The sequence below is a fragment of the Lissotriton vulgaris genome, chromosome 1_2, assembly GCF_964263255.1.
Source record: "Lissotriton vulgaris chromosome 1_2, aLisVul1.2, whole genome shotgun sequence".
NCBI lineage: Eukaryota > Metazoa > Chordata > Amphibia > Caudata > Salamandridae > Lissotriton > Lissotriton vulgaris.
In genome coordinates, this window is record NC_141686.1 from 329541369 (window position 1) to 329560768 (window position 19400).

Consider the following 19400-nt stretch of genomic DNA (forward strand, 5'->3'; position numbering starts at 1 on the left):
AATGGGCCCCCTACCTATCCCGTCGCAACAAGTCCGAAATCTTGGCATTAGCATCGACAATGGCCTAACTATGGAGCCCCAAGTCAACAACCTCACTGCCACCTGCTTTACAATTCTGAGATAGCTCAGAAAAATCATTTGGATGCTCCCGGACGACACACAAAAGACTGTAGTCAATGCACTAATCACCTCCCGGTTAGACTATGGTAATGTCCTCTATCTAGGGGCACCACAACCAGTCATGCTTCGTCTCCAACTGGTGCAAAATGCTGCAGCCAGAATGTTATGCAAATGCCATAGGAGGGAACGTATGTCCAGTCACCTAAAGGCGCTCCATTGGTTGAGAATCGACAATAGGGTCAAATTTAAAACTCTTAGCCTCATGCATAGAATAAAATGGGGCAATGCTCCCAGATACCTACAAACCCTCGAGCAAAGCTACACGCCGGCTCGTTGCCTGAGATCCTCCACTCAAGGCCTTTTCTGCGTCCCCAAAATACGCTGAGTGAGGATGGGAGGGAGATTCTTCTCCCTTCTAGGCCCCAAGCTCTGGAACGCCCTCCCGCAACCTCATCGTTTGGAAACTCGATATACTCAGTTCCGCAAAGCCATTAAAACCTGGCTTTTCAACCAATAATCAGCTCATGTCTACATCCCGAGTTTTTCTTTCTACCCTCTTGGTTCAGTATCTTTCTAGCGCCGGGAAACCCTTCCTGGGTAGCTGTCGTGCTCAATAAGCCCAATAAATAAATAAATAAATAAAATAAATAAATAGCAGACACCCCCTGCGCCACACACAACGGTGCATGCAGGCGCAGGGCACGCCACTAGGAGGAAAGGCCACAAACCACTAGGGCAGCAGTACAATATCACTGGCCAGACTGCATACCACAAGCAGGGCCACAGCAAGCCCAGCCCTGCTAGCTTGAGAGAAACACAGGAAGAAAAAAAAAGGGAAAAGAAAAATGGCAAATGCTAATTTAAACAAGGCACTGAAGAAAAACACACTGGAAAAGTAAGTGGGGGGAAAGACATCCACAATCATGACAGATGCCGCCGCGCAAGCAGGCCCACAGTTGGGGCAGCAAGCTGGTCACCAATACATCAAACCATCCACACAACACATCCAAATCAACGCACTGCCACCATTTAGCGAACTCGTGGATCCTGCCGCCGCCTCCCCTAGAGGGAAATTATGGATTGGCCGCTTAGACAACTTTTTCACAGCGATGCGGTACACAGACAACACCATCAAAAGGTCTCTATTACTACACTTTGCAGGTAAAGAGATATATAAACTATTTGCACACCTGCCAAACACCAGAGCTGCAAATGACTACGATGCCACAGTCAGGGCCCTGAATGTGCACTACGACCCCCAGTTGAATCTGGATTATGAAAGATTCAAGCTCTGACAAGCATGCCAAATTGAAGGAGAATCAATGGACACATTCCACTCTCGCCTTAGAGAACTAGCCAGCAGGTGCCCAGCTGATGATCAGAATGAGAAAGTGAGAGCGGAGGTCATACAAGGATGCCGAAACAAGACCCTTCGGACCCTTATCCTCCACCAGCCCAGGATCCCACTGGAAGACATCCTCGTCATGGCAATGCCCTATGACCTGTTGGACGCAAGAGCAACAGAGACGGACATCGCCATCACCCAGCAACCAGAAAAACCTGCAACTATAAAAATGGAACAAGCAAATGCACTTTGTGTACAAGGCAGAGAAGGCAGAGGAAGAATGCTGGTGAAGACCAAACCCGGGTCAAGGTGTTGATACTGTGGGCGAGAAGAACATTCCCCAGAAGAATGCCCAGCACAATGTGGAATCCTAAACCGGGAAACAAGTGTTACAATGCACTCTTTGCAACACATTTTTTTTTATCCCAAATGCCATTAAAACAAAGTGGCTTGCTGTAGGGAGTATAAGGTATTGGATTTAACTCCAACACTTCCCCCACTGTTGCACAGATTGGAGTTGGAATAGTAAATTCTACTATTCCACACTCCGGCGCACCCCTGACAGCAAGTTGTTGTAAAAACTTGTGTTGTAATGGCATGCGGGGTAAAAGCATGTGTTGCAATGTCATACAACGCCCTATACCACTTTGCCATCCCATGCAGAGGTGGGTCGAGGAACTGAGGTGTACGGGGAAGGAGACCACCATCAAAGTCCGTAAGAGAACTGTCCCTCGAAGACGCCAAACAGCTCGAAGACAATCAAGGCATCACTGCGACAGCTACATAGCCTAGAAGACTTATCTACGGAGGATGAAAACAAGTGTTGCATCACCACATTTGCCAGAGACCTGAATTGCTGGTGGCACCCTCAAGAAATTGTATGATCCTGTATCAAAGCACTAATCGACACCGGGGCTTCCGTGAATGTCATGGGAAGTCAACAGTACAAGCAACTACTGCCACGACCCCAGCTAACCCTGTCGCACGTCAAGATACTCACATACGGGAGCCAGACACCACTGCCTTTGAAAGGCAAGATGCAAGTGAAGTCAGAAGGCCAAGAAATCATGACAACATTCCATGTAGTGGACAGAGAAGCCAACATCCTATTAGGCAGCAACACTGCGGAAGACCGCAGCTTAGTCACGTTTGACCATGCGGTCAAGGCCCTATAAACCGATGAGATACTGGAACTATTCTCACAACTCTTCACTGGACTGGGATGCATGAAAAGACCACCAGCCAAGCTACACATTGACAAAGCAATAAAACCAGAGCGCTAAGTCACAGGCACCTACAGCCGCTGGTTGAGCAATAGCTCCACGATTTAGAACAGCAAGGAGTAATTGAAAAGGTTACCAACCCGGCACCCTGGGTCTCACCTATGGTAATAGCAGAGAAGCCAAAGCAACCCAGGAAGATAAGAGTGTGTATCGACATGCGCCTGCCTAACTAGGCGATCAAAAGAGAAAGGCATATAACACCAACCATAGATGACATCATAGCCGACTTGAACGGATCCCAGTGGTTCTAAAGTTAGGAGTCCTAACTTTACTACTCCTAAACTGAGAAAAATCTTACCTTTAAGACTTTTAGTATTCACAGAAGACATTTAGGAGTCCTAAAGTTAGGAGTCCTAACTTTACTACTCCTAAACTGAGAAAAATCCTAACTTTAAGACTTTCGGTATTCACAGAAGGCATTTAGGAGTCATAAAGTGAATACCGAAATGAGTAAGTGCCTTCTGTGAATACCAAAATAAGTAAGTGCCTTCTGTGAATACCAAAATGGTAGTAAGTTTAGGATTTTGTCTTAAGTTAGTTCTGTGAATCGGGCCCTACGTCATTCGCACACCTGTTACCAGTTTTTGTGAAAACATTTGTGGTGTTCGGCCTGCCACATGAGCTCAAGACAGAGAGTGGTCCCCCAGTCCAAGGATTAAAGGTTAAGGGCCTACTCACATTGCTCGGCTTACTCCACCATTGGATCACCCCCCAAAGGGCGCAAGCCAACGGTGAAGCCGAGTGCTTTATTCATACACTGAATAAGATCTTGCACATCACTGTGGCAGAGCAAGCCGACCAAGAGACAACGCTGCAACGGTTCCAGCATGAATACCGCAGCATCCCTCACTACACTACCCAAAGGTCCCCCTGGTCCTTAATGCTAACTGGAAACAGACGAGACACCAGCACCAAGGCTGAAGGCTGTGTCCTGCCACCATACGAGCCAGCCAACACCCAAACTCGACAAATCCAGAACAATGAGCGAGCCAGCCGATGGAGAGGGGCCCAGCCTAGAGTCATCGCACTGGGGAGCTCAGTTCTAATTCAGAACCATCGTGCAGAAGGATAGTTCAATACAGCCTAGGCATCCGGCGCCTGGACTGTACTGCGATCAAATGGAAGTGCTATTACTGCCAAGCCTGGAACCAAAGCAGTCACCAGGAATGTATCCTGGTTCTGGAAAGTTCAATAGTCAGAAAAAGGGAGTGTTAGTCCTGAGAACACAGAGGTCAGAGATGTCTTGGACAGAGAGATTTCCCATCTTCGCTCGCTCGAGTGTTAAGCCACTCCTGAAAAGTCAACAACCACGACTCAAGAGAACAAGGAGTTGACCGTCCCGTCACTGCAAAGCCATAAATCAAGTCATCGATTCACACCAGTGGAGTTACAACCTGAGGCCGAACCCATCACCCAGTCAGAGACTTACAGACTTTGTTTGCTAATTTTTTGTTAATGTATTCTGGATACTGATTTGGGAAGGAATGTAATGACCCAAGTCCTGCAAGAGCTGCAGGGCCGGACTGGCCGTAGAGGGCACTGGGCAATCCCCCAGTGCGCCGCACGGGTGGGGGCTGATTTTGGGCCCCTGGGGGCCGTTTTTGTTACAGGGGCATTTTTGCACCCTAGCTGCAAAATCGGCCGAAAACCGGCCCTGGCAAAGAGCTTGGCGGCACTCGCAACCCCCGGGCTGGGGAGCGTACTTTGCCAGGGCCGGTTTTGGTTGCAAGTCCGGCCATGAAGAGCTGAACCCGGGGCCTGGTCCGGAAGGGCATACAAACATTGTATCACCCTCTGGCCAGGCGTCGTCAGAGGATATAAATAAAGGGGCGAGGATCAAACGTGGTCCTTCCGCCTGTACTCACTATATGGTGTGTGTGTCTCAGTAACTGCACTGCTCGGAGTTGGGCCTATCACTGCCCATGGCTAGCGCCGTAACAGGCAGCAACAGCGCCCTAATGCAATCTACAGAAATGGGTGCCTCTACCCCTCTGTGCTGTAAGTCATACAAAAGGCCCCCTGGGGGCACTACCCGGTGCCACTCACCTGCTGCACCCCTCACAGCTTCGCCTGCCGCACCCCAGGCCTGACAGAGCCGGTCCAATCAGAAGTCACTTCATAAAACCTAAACTTCTGAAACTTGTCAGATTATTCCAAACACTGCTGTGGCCACGGTGTAAGCCTAGCGCCTCGAAAAGCACTAGTGTCAGCCTAGCGCCTCAACAAGCACTAGTGTCAGCCTAGCGCCTCGAAAAGCACTAGTGTCAGCCTAGCGCCTCGAAAAGCACTAGTGAGGCTTTGCATGGTAATAAGGGACCAGTGTGCACAAACCACTCTCTGTGTTGAAAAAAGGAATCGGTGTGAACCACTCAAAGTACCTTCTGCGTTAATACAAGGAATGCCTGTGCACCACCCCATACCACCTTCTGAGTTAATGCAAGAGATTGGTATGCACCCCCCAGGTCACCCTCAATGTGTGAATACAAGGAAAACAGTGTGAACCACTCAAAGCACCCCCTGTGTTAATACAAAGAATCAGTGTGCAACACCCCCAATAAGCCCCTGTGTGAGTAAAAGGAATCAGTGGGCACAACACATATCACCCTTTGTGTTAATAGAAGGAGTCAGTGGCCCACCTCTAGGTCCTGGGTCTTTTTATGATAATACATGTGACCTGTGTGCAAAACCCCAAGGTACTACATCTTTATATGTTAGTACATGTGACCAAATGATACACTTACTACCATTTCGGTATTCACAGAAGTTAACTTTAGGACTCCTAAATGCCTTCTGTGAATACCAACATTCTTAAAATTAGGATGTTTCTCAGTTTAGGAATCCTAAGGTTCGGACTCCCAACTTTACTACTCCTAAACTGAGAAAAATCCTAACTTTAAGACTTTCGGTATTCACAAAAGGCATTTAGGAGTCCTAAAGTTAGGACTCCTAACTTCTCTGAATACCAAAATTCGAACGTGCCTTCTGTGAATAACAAAATGGTAGTAAGTTTAGGATTTTGTCTTAAGTTAGTTCTGTGAATAGGGCCCTGGGTCTTTATGTATTAGTACATGTGACCTGCCATGGCAAGAACTTCAGTGGTGACACATGACACCTGTGAGCAATGCTGGGTTTCTTTGTGGTAACTCAGCGTCCATCCACCCTCCCCCAGTAAAGGACCTTGATGTGTGTGAAACGCGTGCCAGGGACTACCAAGCATTGAGCTGGCATTTCAATATTCCACGGCTCTCTGCGAATAAAGACTTCCTATTACTACGTCTCCCAGCATGCACTGGGGATGAACAGGACAGCATTGCAGCTCCACCCTTTGATAAACTTCCTGTGAAACTCTTAGGGGCCAATTCCGATGTCGGACGGACCCGAGTCCGTCCAACATCGGTCATGAGCCGTAACCGACAGACCTGCTGTCGTCGATTACGGTCGCACTCGTATACTTCACAATGCAAGCATGCATTCCGAGCGGAAAGCATGCTTGCAATGTGAAAAGCAGGGGGGCATCTACACAATGAAGAAGAAAGTGTCAGAGGCTGCACTTACCTTGCACGGGGAAGTAGGTGATGGTGTACTGCGCCACTGCAAGAAGAGAGAGAACAAGTTACACACCATAGAGTAAGTAGGGAGGCTGGCAGAGTGTGGCTGTGGTGGAGTGTGTGCAAGAAATGTGAGGGTACATCATGGGAAGGGTCAAGCCTGAGTCGGTGTACAAGAGCACACAGTGTATGTGCGAGTAACCACAGTGATTGTGTGTGCAAGAATGTAGTCCAGGTGCGAGTAGTGGGGGTGTCTTAAAGTGTAAGGAGGGGTAGTTGTTGCTCTTGCGTCAGGCCCCCACCGCAGCCATGTTTTCTCACCTGTGGCCCCACAACTTCCCTGGTTCAATTCTTAGGTCGAGTCTTCCAGATAGCACCGCACAGATGTAGAATGTGCTTCCCCACAACTTTTCCCGGCCTTCGTCAACTACATTTGATTGCTTTCTATTGCCTTTTTTTATTGTCAGTTGCATTTGCTTGCTTTTTATTGCATGCCTTTGCTGATTTCAGCCTGTCCACCTTGTGTCTGCCCCTCCCATGGAGCATGGCCTCTTTACTGTCCTATGACTCATTGGTTACAAGGCTCTTTCAGCTCACTTTTAGAGGACACTTTTTTAGGCTCGCCTAAGCAGCGCGCATGCATTGTATAGGAGAGACCTTTGGTAATCGGTTTGCTTTGTCGCCCCAAAACGTGCACGCGTTGCATTGCTTATAATGGCATCTCGTGCACGTTTGGCGATTCCCTTGTGGGAGCGAGCTTTCAAAACCATCTGTTTGTAATTAACAGATGGTTCCTGCTCGCCCCTGCAAGAGAAACAGGCGCAGGCACCCTCCCAGCGCGAGGCACTCTTGCTTGTTTCACAGGACGCCTGGACTTCCTCATGTTTGTGGAAGCTTCGCTTTTTTCGTTCCTTGTTCTCTCGAGGCATTTGAACGGCAGCGTGTTTTCCCTTATGCTTTTGAGGCAGCTAAAATACATCTCCTTGATATTAAAATATTTATTAATGTTGGAAAACGGCAAGGTAAGTGTGTGCGTGCATTTGAAAGCTTCTCCCGCACCTCCTCCCTCCCGTCTATACGCGCTGTGTCCTCAAATCACGCCCTCCCCATTACTGTTTTAAATTCCCATTGTAGTCTGTCTCACGAGGATGCCACGATGTCCCCATGTTTTCCTCTGTGATCAACATACTCCCAATATCACCCCATTTCTGTCCTTTCCTGCTTTTCAAACAGACCAGCCCCTGCCCATGGCTGCTGCCTTCTGCAAAGTAAACTAGGGTGCTTCATCCCAGGGAGTGGCGTAAACCTGTGGTCAAGGGAGTCAATGCAGAACCCATGCATAAAACGATTCCATGCCAAAGGGTAACATTTGTTTTGCTTCTCAATTTAGAGCAACAAATACAGCAACTTCCCTCCTGGACCAAGGCTGCTGCCTGTCATCGGTAACCTGCACATCTTCAATCTGAAGAGACCTTACCTAACCTTACTCGAGGTGAGCACATCCCGTGCTTTTTTACTCCACAACAAATGGAAGTTCTGCTTTGTTCAGAGTGCATGTTTTTTCCGTATAGAATCGGAGTGTGCTGTGAACTATGGAAAGTTCTTGCTTTACTGCACGCTGTGTAAATCCATCCAAAAGGTGTGTAGCCAAGTCATTTTCATTTCATACAGCTTTATTCGATCATTGTGAACAGACCATAAAAGCAAAAGAATACATATAAAAAATATCTAGATCAATAAATATTCATATATACATTAGTTAAAACATTATTAAATACATTTTGCTGTGGTCCAGCTAAAACCTTTAAAATCAGTTATTGTAAAAAAAAAAAAAAACTGTTCATAATATGGTTACAAGGTGCTGCTAGAAACTATGCCCAGCCTTTTCCTCTTCCTGAGGCAGGCCCATAGATATGAGGCAACACAGAAACAGACGAATGGGTCACACAGGGCTTTTAGGAAATACATTGCGACCCGACATTGCCTAAAATTATGATGCCTCAGTATTGGCAGTATAAACAATTTTCTTGTAGCCAAGTCAAAGAATGCATTGCATGCTCTTGTAATTACTTGTAAGAACTCTTGGCACCGAGAGTATGTGTAGACACTAAGCAAAGAGGAGTTCCCGAGTGAGACAGTCCAGCAATGGTCACGTTTCAGTCTCAGATGAACAGCAATCTGAAACCCCCCTTTATGAACGCAGCATTACGCCACTTTCCCCGATCACTCAATAACACTGGCAGGAACTCGCCTCTCTTGTTGGCAGTTTTATATAGCGCCAACTCGACCCAAAGGTATTGACGCACTTTAGAGGAGCATAGTTACATTACACATTCAGTATTGGTAGGCAGGGGAGAGTGAGTGATTTCCCCAGAAGAATCACTGGATTTTGAGCTAATGTTGAGACACAAACTAAGTTGGCAGCTCTGGATGTTATGCCACAACCTCTGCACCTGGAAAGTTATATATTATTCAGCTGCTGAATGTGTGGTGGAAGAAGGCAGCTCTTTTGTGCCCACCTCTGTCTTAGAAACATCTGGAATCTTATTTTTTGTTTTCTTTTTGGAATGATTTTGTATTTTTCCTTACAGGGACCCACTTTGGCAAGCTTCCCTTAGCTGCCCCTACACCACTGCAAGCTACCCGACACTGCTCCCAATGACGCGAGCTTTCTCATCTTCCTCACTTCTGCGAGCTTCACTTGACTTCCCCTACACAACTGCAAGCTACACTGCTCCCAATGACGCAAGCTTTCTCATGTTCCTCACTTCTGCGAGCTCCCCTTGACTTCCCCTACACAACTGCAAGCTACCCGATACTGCTCCCAATGACGCAAGCTTTCTCATGTTCCTCACTTCTGCGAGCTCCCCTTGACTTCCCCTACACAACTGCAAGCTACCCGACACTGCTCCCAATGACGCAAGCTTTCTCATGTTCCTCACTTCTGCGAGCTCCCCTTGACTTCCCCTACACAACTGCAAGCTACCCGACACTGCTCCCAATGACGCAAGCTTTCTCATGTTCCTCACTTCTGCGAGCTCCCCTTGACTTCCCCTACACAACTGCAAGCTACCCGACACTGCTCCCAATGACGCAAGCTTTCTCATGTTCCTCACTTCTGCGAGCTCCCCTTGACTTCCCCTACACAACTGCAAGCTACCCGACACTGCTCCCAATGACGCAAGCTTTCTCATGTTCCTCACTTCTGCGAGCTCCCCTTGACTTCCCCTACACAACTGCAAGCTACCCGACACTGCTCCCAATGACGCAAGCTTTCTCATGTTCCTCACTTCTGCGAGCTCCCCTTGACTTCCCCAACACAACTGCAAGCTACCCGACACTGCTCCCAATGACGCAAGCTTTCTCATGTTCCTCACTTCTGCGAGCTCCCCTTGACTTCCCCTACACAACTGCAAGCTACCCGACACTGCTCCCAATGACGCAAGCTTTCTCATGTTCCTCACTTCTGCGAGCTCCCCTTGACTTCCCCTACACAACTGCAAGCTACCCAACACTGTGCCTAATGCCGCTAGCTTCCACAGGTTCCAATTTTGGATTGATATAACCTTACACATATTCAGAAATTAAGCTATAATGAATCATCCAGGATAATGTGCTGCAACGCTACACACTTATAAGGTCCTAAAGGCGAGACCTATTGGCTATGCCAATGCTTGTTTTATATTTGTTTACACACTCCATGAGAGAGCATGTGTTTTCCAGCCATCTCCCCGTGTTCCTTTCGTCCCCTTACACATTGCTGTACCTTGTCCATGTGCTTCTCTTCCACCACCCGCACTCATGTTGCTTTCTCTCATCCTTGTGCTTCCCCGACACGCTCCTCTTTGATTTTTTTACCCGTGTATTTCTCCCTTTGCCCCATGAACCCTTCCTTGTGTTGCTTCTTTCCCAACCTGCTATGTTGCTTCAGCCCCACCCACCCCTCTACCAAGTCATCTGTTTCTGTTTTTTTTCTTTTACAACTGCTTTTGTTCTACTTTTTTAAATTTACTGCTCTATCTTTTTGGTAAATAAACAGAAAAATGTATGCCTGTGTCATTTTGTACCGGCGTGCATGTGTGTGCTACAAAATAACACAGCGGCTGCGTCATTACATCTTTTTTTTAATTCCTTTTTTTAACCATGCTGCACAGCAGTGCAATGCTATACAGAATGGCTAAAAACACTGCAAAATAAATTGGTCTCATAGGCGAGACCTATTGGCTTTGCCAATTCTTGGTCCTACTGCATACTCAGAGAAGCCACCAGGGGTCCTACACTAGTGCTCACTGAGACCGCCCTAGACTGGGTGGGGGGGGGGGGAGGTACATAAAGGGCCCCTCTGCTTAATGCAGGAGCGAGGAGCCTATATCTCCTGGTGATGGGGACTGGTTCAGGCTTCTGACTGTTAAAGGTGCAATCTGGTCACTGTGTCTGTGGAATGTGTGTAAAGTCCCTGTAGGCCTCTTTGTGAGGCCCTTTTCACTCCTTTCCCGGGTGTGTAAAGAGTGCTGCAATGTGTGGCGAGGGCCCTGCTAGAGGAGGTGTATGTTGCAATATTATGGTTTTCCACTAGAGGGCAGGCGTCTTCCCCTCACCAAACGCCAGGACCAGAAACAGAAGCTGTTTTGAGGTCTGGCTCTGGGCTGGAACACCCATGGGCTCTGGCCTTACGGCAGGTGCATTCGCCAATGCGAGAGGCTGTGAAATGAAGCCCCTGATGAATATTTGGAGGCCTATTTCTGAGAGCGCAGCATCACTTTTGCACCACGCAAAGTGGTACACGCGTAACGCCATCCAACATTGCTTTGAGTGGCCTCATAAATCACGAGTAAGGCAACGCAGCTCAAATTACTGCGCCCCTTGCTCTGCGCCCGGGATGCGTTTCATGGGCGTTGCAGTTTCCCACTCAGCTCAGTGGTTTTTGACGCTGCCTCAGATTTACAAAGTGATGTAAACCGGGGGACGTGCCAAAACCGTACGCCTCCCGAGGTGAGGCGTAAAAGGAGAAATATAATTATTATTCAAATTTTTCCTCTTTCCATGTGTGCTGTATTTTTCAGGCAAACACCTCTCAGGATTTGAAGGGGCCCCTTCATGCACAAAAGCAATCCTCCTGACAACACAGGACCCCTTGCACCATGGTGCAAGAGTGCCTAGGTTGGCGCTAGGCTTCTGAAACGGCGCCAGCGCAGGGAGAAGTGGCTGGAATGCGTGGTATGGCATAAATACGGAGAATCCCTGCCCTTTCACTTTGGCGTAGGACAGCGTTGCCCCCTACCACAAAACCCCATAAATGAGGCCCTTGGTTTCCAAGGTTGCTTCGCTGCTGCCCTTGAGCTGAAGCCGAGCTGGGACCAATATTTACTAGGTCCATAATTGAGCTGATAATTATCACGCCTTTTAAAATCTAAACCCACTCAGCCAGAATGTATCGGATGTGGTAGATGCCACTCAGCTGCTTGTTTTTCGGGCAGAATATGGATTTTGCTGTTTACTGCCCCAAAATCACCATGTACACTTTAAAAGTGTATCTTTGGAAACGTGGGGGCAAGGTTGAGATTGCAAGATTTGCCCTGGAGGCCAAGCAGCACCCTTGTGCGGGTGAGCCCTGGAGTGCCAAAGAGCGGCGGTGTGTCCAGGAAAGCCCGGAAGTGCCACACTGCACAGGTGTGTCCAGGTGTACTCTGGAGTGCAAACAACACAGGTGTTTCCAGGTAAGCCCTGGAGTGGCAAGCAGCCAATGTGTCAAGTTGAGCCCAGCAGTGCCAAGCATCACATTTGTCCATGTGAGCCCAGAAGTGCCATGCAGCACAGGTGTGTCCAGGGGAGACCTCGAGTGCCAAGCAGCACACTTATGTTCAGGTGAACCCTGGAGTGCCATGCAGCTCAGATGTGTCCAGGTGAGCCCTGGAGTACCAAGCAGCATAGGTGTGTCCAGGTGAGCCCTGGAGTGCCAAGCAGCACAGGTGTGACCAGGTGAGCCCTGGAGTGCCAAACAGCACAGGTGTGACCAGGTGAACCCTGGAGTACCAAGCAGCACAGGTGTGTCCAGGTGAGCCCTGGAGTGCCAAGCAGCACAGGTGTGACCAGGTGAGCCCTGGAGTGCCAAGCAGCACAGGTGTGTCCAGGGGAGACCTCGAGTGCCAAGCAGCACAGGTGTGTCCAGGGGAGACCTCGAGTGCCAAGCAGCACACTTATGTTCAGGTGAACCCTGGAGTGCCATGCAGCTCAGATGTGTCCAGGTGAGCCCTGGAGTACCAAGCAGCACAGGTGTGTCCAGGTGAGCCCTGGAGTGCCAAGCAGCACAGGTGTCCAGGCGAGGCCAGGACACCTGTGCCGAGCAGCATGGCTGTGTCCAGGTGAGTCCTGGTGTGCCAACCAGCACAGATGTGTGCAGGTGACACTGTGACTGCTATGAGGCACACATGTCCAGGTAATCCCGGAAGTGCCATGCAGCAGAGATGTATCCAGGAGAGCACTGGAGTGCCAAGCAGCACACATGTGCAGGTGTGTCCAAGTGAGCCCCAGAATGAAAACAAGTGAGCATGTTCAAGTTAGCTGTGAGTGCCTAGCTACAGGTGGGATCAGGCAAGCCCTGGAGCACAAAGCAGCAGGTGTGTGCAGGTGAATCATGATGTGCCAATCAGTTGGCTCGTCTAGGCAGCCTTGGAGTGGCAAACAGCAAATGTACCCAAATGTGCATAGGTGTGCACCCACATACTTGACACACCTTACTGTCAGTGTGCACCATTAAGTCCTTTTGTAGGTGTGCACAGGGAAGTCCTGTTGTGAGTTTCCACTGGGAAACCCTGCAGCCGGAGTGCACAGGAAAGTTCTGCTGTGGGTGTGCACAGGGAAGTCCTGCTGCAGGTGTGTACTGATTATCCATCCTGTGGGTGTGCACAGAGAAGTCCTGCTGTGTGTGTACAAGGAAGCCCTTCTATAAATGAGTGAGGGCAGGGCACAAGTAAAGGGTACATGTGTGTAGATGGTGTGAGGAGTTGGCCTGGCATATTATGTCCACTATTCTAGTGGGAACCTTGCACCAGTCCAAACGACCCTTACTGATGGTAGGTTTAAAGACAACCTTTATTGAAAGCTATCCTAGTGGTAGCTGTGCAGAGCAGCCTTCAGGCTAAGACTTGAAGGAATGTAAAGCAGCTTGTTTTACCAGTCTATAATCTCTTGAATGTTCAAATGAAAGGAGAACCACACCAGGTATATATATAAAATATATGTATTTATTCTAAACACATTCCTCTAATCTCTTTATGCGGCTAGAGGCAAAAGTACATTCGGTAAACTCAATAACACACAGTAAATTAGCACAATATACGTTGAGCCTGGGGGCGTCCCACACCATATATTAAGAAAGTGGTATAATAACCACAAATTGCATAGACACAAGGCCTACAGTCTTTAGAACAGCTGGGGTCACCAGGAACCACCCAAGGTAGTGACACAGGGGACCCACGGGGGATGCGTGCAGTGTGTGTACACAGCCGCAAATCAACATTAACTTCTATGGGGAAAGTCGCAGTTGAAATTTTAAAGATAAAGGACACTTAGAAGATGACTTGGAGCAAAATCCTTTAGAACTAGGAGGTTCTAGAGTCAACACCCATGAAAGCACTGAAGTACTCAAGTTACCTCACCCAGGGAAGCCGGGTGCATAGGTGTCTTTTTGTGTCGGGTTTCGCCGTCGCTTTCAATGGTGATCTGCTGAAAAGTACTGCTGGGGTCCAAGTGGAAAGTGTCTGGAGAGATCCACCCCTGGATCTGAGATGTGAAGAACCTGAAAGCAGAGGGGACAGAGTCTGGGTCACTTGCCAGTTACCAGGAGGACGTTAGGCGGATGCCCACCGATGTCGGGTGATTTCCGGTGAAGAAGGTGGAGCTTGACTCTTCAGCCACGAGGTCCCGGAGACATCGACGACAATCAGGAGCTGGATTGAAGCTGTCCCTCAAAGGATGTCCAGTACTGCGGTGTCAGTGCCCGGATTGGACCCAACCAGCCTGGGCAACAGCAACCCATGAAGAAAGCAGAGATATGCTTCAGTGCAGACCAGCAAAGTCTGAGAGACTCACCACTTGGTAAGGAGTCAGGGCACATCTTGAGCAACCAAGGAAGCGCAAGGAAAATTAGAGTCACCTTCGAGGGGACCCATCAGTCAACGGACAGGGATCGCAAAGGAACCTCGAGCGGAAATGCAAGAAGCGGGCTCACGGAACACTCGTTGAGTGTAGGCCCACAATCCTTGGTGCAGCTGATGTTCGGGGTTTGGGCTACAAGAAACGTAAAGCACACCTTCAAGAAAGCTTGGGAAGTCAATGTCCTTAGCAAATGTGCACGGTTTCCAGGGTTCTGGTTCCACGTCACTCGTGAGGGCTTAGGGTCTCAGCTTTGCAGGGCGCTCGGGTTGGCCTTAGAGAAGTCTGAAAATCCTCTTCCTGGGCTGTAGGTACTTCGTAGTCCGGCGGGTGCTTCAGAGATGCAGACCGGTAAATGCTTTGTTGGTGCCTGTTTTAACAGGGGAGTCACTTCTTGAACCAAAGGGAGATCCTTCCGTCCTCAAATCGTTAGTAGAGTGTCAAAGTTCCAGGATTTATTTTTCAGAGTTTCATCCAGGTGTAATCTAAAGTCCTTTTGCCAGGGGTCCCTTACTGATATTAATAAAAGGAGTTGGACATACTCTGGGGACCCACCTATCGGAGGGTTTGGAAAGAGGGCTGGCTACACCCATTTCCTTTGTCCAATTTCACACCAGTGCAGGGGCTGAGTTTCCCTGCTACCGGTGTGCACTGGACTATGCACAGGGACACCAAATGTGCACCCAGGGCAGACTTTCTGGCACTCTCTGAATGCACCCACCCAGCCCCAATACACTAAAGCCTGTCTGGGGGTGGTTACACCTCCCTGTGACAGGAAACCTATTGTCCAGGCCTCCCCTGCCGGAGTTTCATCCAGCAGCAGGAGGGAAGACTCGTGTCTGTGGCTGCAGCCTCCATTTTGTGATGCCAGGGCTCTTTCAAATTATTACCGGTCAGACCAGTGTGCACATGTCTCTCCATCTAGAAGGGTGGAATTCTACCCCTGCTGCCAGGACTGGCGGAAGGGGTAGGAATCCAAAGTGTTTGACACCAAAAATGACATGTTTCCATGCAGCCATTCCAAAGTTAGTATTTACCACGAGGTTATAATGCCCTTATAAATATATGGTCTGGCTGCATCACAGAACAGCCCAAGAGAATAGATTTCAAAAGCTGCAGAGGGGTCCTGCTCATGCATGGGCACCCTCTCACACAAAACCAAGCACTCTGCCTTCAGGATTGATAAGGCCTGCCATAGGAGTGACTTATGGACTGGAATGGAATGGAATGAGATTTTTAAAGCGCATGGCTGCCCAAGAGCGTCCCAGCGCTGACAGAAAATCCAGGAAATCGGGTCAGGCGGAAGCGAGAAGAAGGTCAAGGGAACAGCCACGTCTTCAAGGATTTACGGAAGGACAGAAGGTTAGGTTGGGCACGGAGGTCCAGTGGGAGAACATTCCACATCTTGGACGCCTGATAGGAAAACCGCGGGCCTCCGGAGCGTGCTTTCTTAATCCTAGGTATTTGAGTGAAGTGGATATAGGAGGATCGGAGGGTTCTGGTCGTGATATAAGGAGTCACGAGATCTTTAAGGATAGGCGGGGCATTTCCATGGAGGATTTTATGAGTTAAGCACATGGCCTTAAACTGCACCCTTTGCTCCACGGGAAGCCAGTGGAGTGTTCTGATCGCCGGTTTGGCAGAGCAACGATTTTTTTGTGCCCGTGAGGATCCGGGCGGCCGCATTTTGTACCACCTGCAGCTTGGCTATAACTTTTTTAGGTGAACCGAGATATAGGGCATTGCCGTAATCCAGTCTAGACAGGATGAGGCCCTGTAGGAGTAGTTTTTTTGACTGGAAAGGAAGCAGGGGAGAATCTTGCGGCGGGTACGTAGTAGGCCAAAGCATGTTCCAGCTGTTTTTCTGGCCTGGGTGTTAAGTGTTAGGTTATGATCCAACCAGATCCCCAAGCTTTTGATGTCAGTTTTGGGGATTGGGGGGGCCCATACTCGGGGGCCATAGTGACTCCGGACGATAATGGGGCTGATTACCCATTATCATTATCTCCGTTTTCTCCCCATTGAGTTTTAAATGGGAGGCGTTCATCCAACTGACTATGTCCCCCAGGCAGGAGTGCAGATCAATGGTGGGGTTATCTGGCTGGCTGAGGGAAACAACCAGCTGAGTGTCGTCCGCGTAGGTCAGAAGTTTAATACCATACGGGACGACAATTTTTTCCAGGGGCGACATATACACGTTGAAGAGCGTTGGGCTCAATGACGAGCCCTGAGGCACTCCGCAACGTATAGGGGTCTCCCTGGAGATGAAATCACCCTCCGCCACCTGGAACGAGCGGTTGTGGAGATAGGATTTGAGCCAAGAAAGGGCGGATCCTGAAATACCAAGATTTTCAAGCCGCTGCGCCGGGATGCTATGGTTGACGGTGTCGAATGCCGCGCTAAGATCCAGGAGGATAACTTCCACTGATCCTCCTTTATCAATGATCTTCCTGGCCTCTTCGACAACCGCCACCATCGCTGTTTCTGTACCCTGGCCCGGGCGAAAACCGGTCTGTGATGTTTTGAGCAGATCATTGGTTTCCAAATAATTTGATAGCTGCGAATTGATGTATTTTTCAGCCATCTTGCTGATGCCAGGGAGGAGGGAGATCGGCCTGAAGTTAGCCAGATTACCAGGGTCTAGGTTGGGTTTTTTGATTAGGGCTTTCACTACCGCCTTCTTCCAGCTAGAGGGAACCATTCCATGTTCCATGGAGGCGTTTATTAGGTTCACCATTGGTGTTAAGATAGTAGGGGCGACCTATTTTAGATGTCTGACTGGTGCTGGGTCATGTGGAGATCCGCTTTTGAGGGAGTGAAGAATGGGCCCTAGAGTTTCCTCACTGATTGAGGAAAACCTGATTAATTCTATATCCCTGTTCTGGCACTGCAGATAATTGAAGGGAGAAGGGTCCACAGGGGGAAGAGGGGGGAGGTGTTGAAGAATGTTTTGTATTTTCAGGTCGAAGAATGTGGCTAGTTCGTTACAGTGATGGTCCGAGAGATTGTGCGTAACTGAAGGTACTGGAGTCTTTAAAAGTTTTTTCGCAATCAAAAACGTTTCTCTGGACGAACAGGCTGCCTCGCTAATTTTTTCATTGAAAAAGGATATTTGAGCGTTTTTTAAAGCCTTTTTATAATTAAGGATAGTCCGCCTGTAATAATTTTTGCTATTAAGATCGAAGTCTTTCCTCCATACTGGTTCCGCTCTCTTACAGATTTTTTTTAAGAGGCGTACCTCATGGGTGAACCATGGAGATGTAGCTTTTTTCCTCGGTTTCCGATGGGGTTTTTTGGGGAGCACAGTATCTAAGGATTTAGTGACCCAGGATGAGAACTCCATGTCTGCCAGATAAGGGTTCGAACTGGGATGTGGTCTGGTGTCCTCAAGAGCTTGTTTCCATTTGTCATAATCTAGTTTCGCCCAAGGACGGGATGGTCTACCAGATGCTTGGGTGGGGGGAGAAGTGGACTGAATACGCCAACTAAAGGGAATGAGCAGATGGTCGGACCATGGCACAGGGATAGGTGTTCCCACCACAAGGTCAGGAAAGTTGCAAAAGATGGGATCAAGCAGGTGACCACGATTATGTGTGGGAAGGTCGTTCTGTAAGTGGAGTTGATGGGCTGCCAGATCTAGAATCAGTTCTGTAGCTAGTTTATCTTTGCTATCTTCCATATGGACATTGAGGTCCCCTAAGATAAGGAGATTAGGCCGTGTACTGGCCATGGCCAAGGAGCATTCCAGAAGAGAGTTATGGAATTGCCCCATGGCTCCGGGTGGGCGGTAAATAAGGACTCCTGAAAAGGAGATGCAAGGGGAGATTTGAATAGTGAAATGAACATTTTCACAGTCTGACAGGGGGCTATCAAGGAATCTACACGAGAACGATTCTTTAAAAATAACGGCAATTCCTCCTCCCCTGCCCTTGGGACGGTTCAGATGTTGAATAAGGAATCCGTGGGGAAGAGCCTGAACTATGTCGGCGTCTGAGTCAGGCGCAAGCCATGTTTCTGTAAGAAACAAGATTTCTAGATGGTGTTCCTCAATAAGTAAGTGTATTTCAAGGGCATGTTTGGGCAGTGACCTGCAATTGATCAGGGCCATATTAATAATCGTCTGAGTAGGGTCCTTGTTAATAGTGGGAGTGCATTTGAAGGAACAGTGGGGGCAATGGGTGAAACAAGAATCCCCTCTCAATACCTGGGAACATGGCGGTGGAACAGGCCGGTTAAGGTGGAATAAGACCTCCCTTGAGTATAGTGTCCTCATCTCAGCCCCCGTGCCTGGCTCCTGGTTTGTACTGGCGCGGACGGGCTTGCCTTAGGCGTGCCTTCGGCGCGCCATCGTCGCGCCCGCTGCGCTCGTCCGCTGCGCGTCCTAGGAATGCACATGTTTTGTAGGAGTGGACTGCTAGCGGGGGGCGTGGCCTCACGGTAGTGGGCGTGTCCCAGTATTCTCAGCAATGGCGGCAATCTATACACGGACCCCTTGACAGCGCTATAATCCGCTGTTAGGGGAGCTCGAGAGATTCGCCTTTCCAATTGAAATGCTCAGGGGAGAACGTGCACAATAAAAACCCAGTCAATTTACAATTTTTTTAAAAAGACTGTGGCAAGTGGTCTCCCGGCTTCCGCCTCAGGAGATGGTTTAGATTTTCAGAGTCGCGCTTGTATTCAGAGCACTCTTATTTATGCTGCTGGCGGGGGGCGTGGCCTCACGGTAGTGGGCGTGTCCCAGTATTCTCGCCAATGGCAGCAATCTTTACACGGACCCCTTGACAGCGCTAGAATCCGCTGTTAGGGGAGCTCGAGTGAGTCTGCTTTCCAATTGAAATGCTCAGGGGAGAACGTGCACAATAAAAACACAGTCAATTTACAATTTTTAAAAAAAAGTGTGGCGAGTGGTCTCCCGGCTTCCGCCTCAGGAGATGGTTTAGATTTTCAGAG

General features: G+C 48.9%; 1 protein-coding gene across 1 annotated transcript in view; it reads right to left on the reverse strand.

Annotated features, from left to right (window-relative positions):
* Positions 1-19400, reverse strand: part of LOC147736657 (glutathione S-transferase P-like) — an 89311-nt gene that overhangs the window by 63101 nt on the left and 6810 nt on the right. Inside the window, exon 2 of the mRNA XM_086953413.1 lies at positions 6304-6339. Within this exon, the coding sequence (XP_086809539.1) occupies positions 6304-6339 (36 nt within the window). The remainder of the gene's footprint in view (positions 1-6303; positions 6340-19400) is intronic.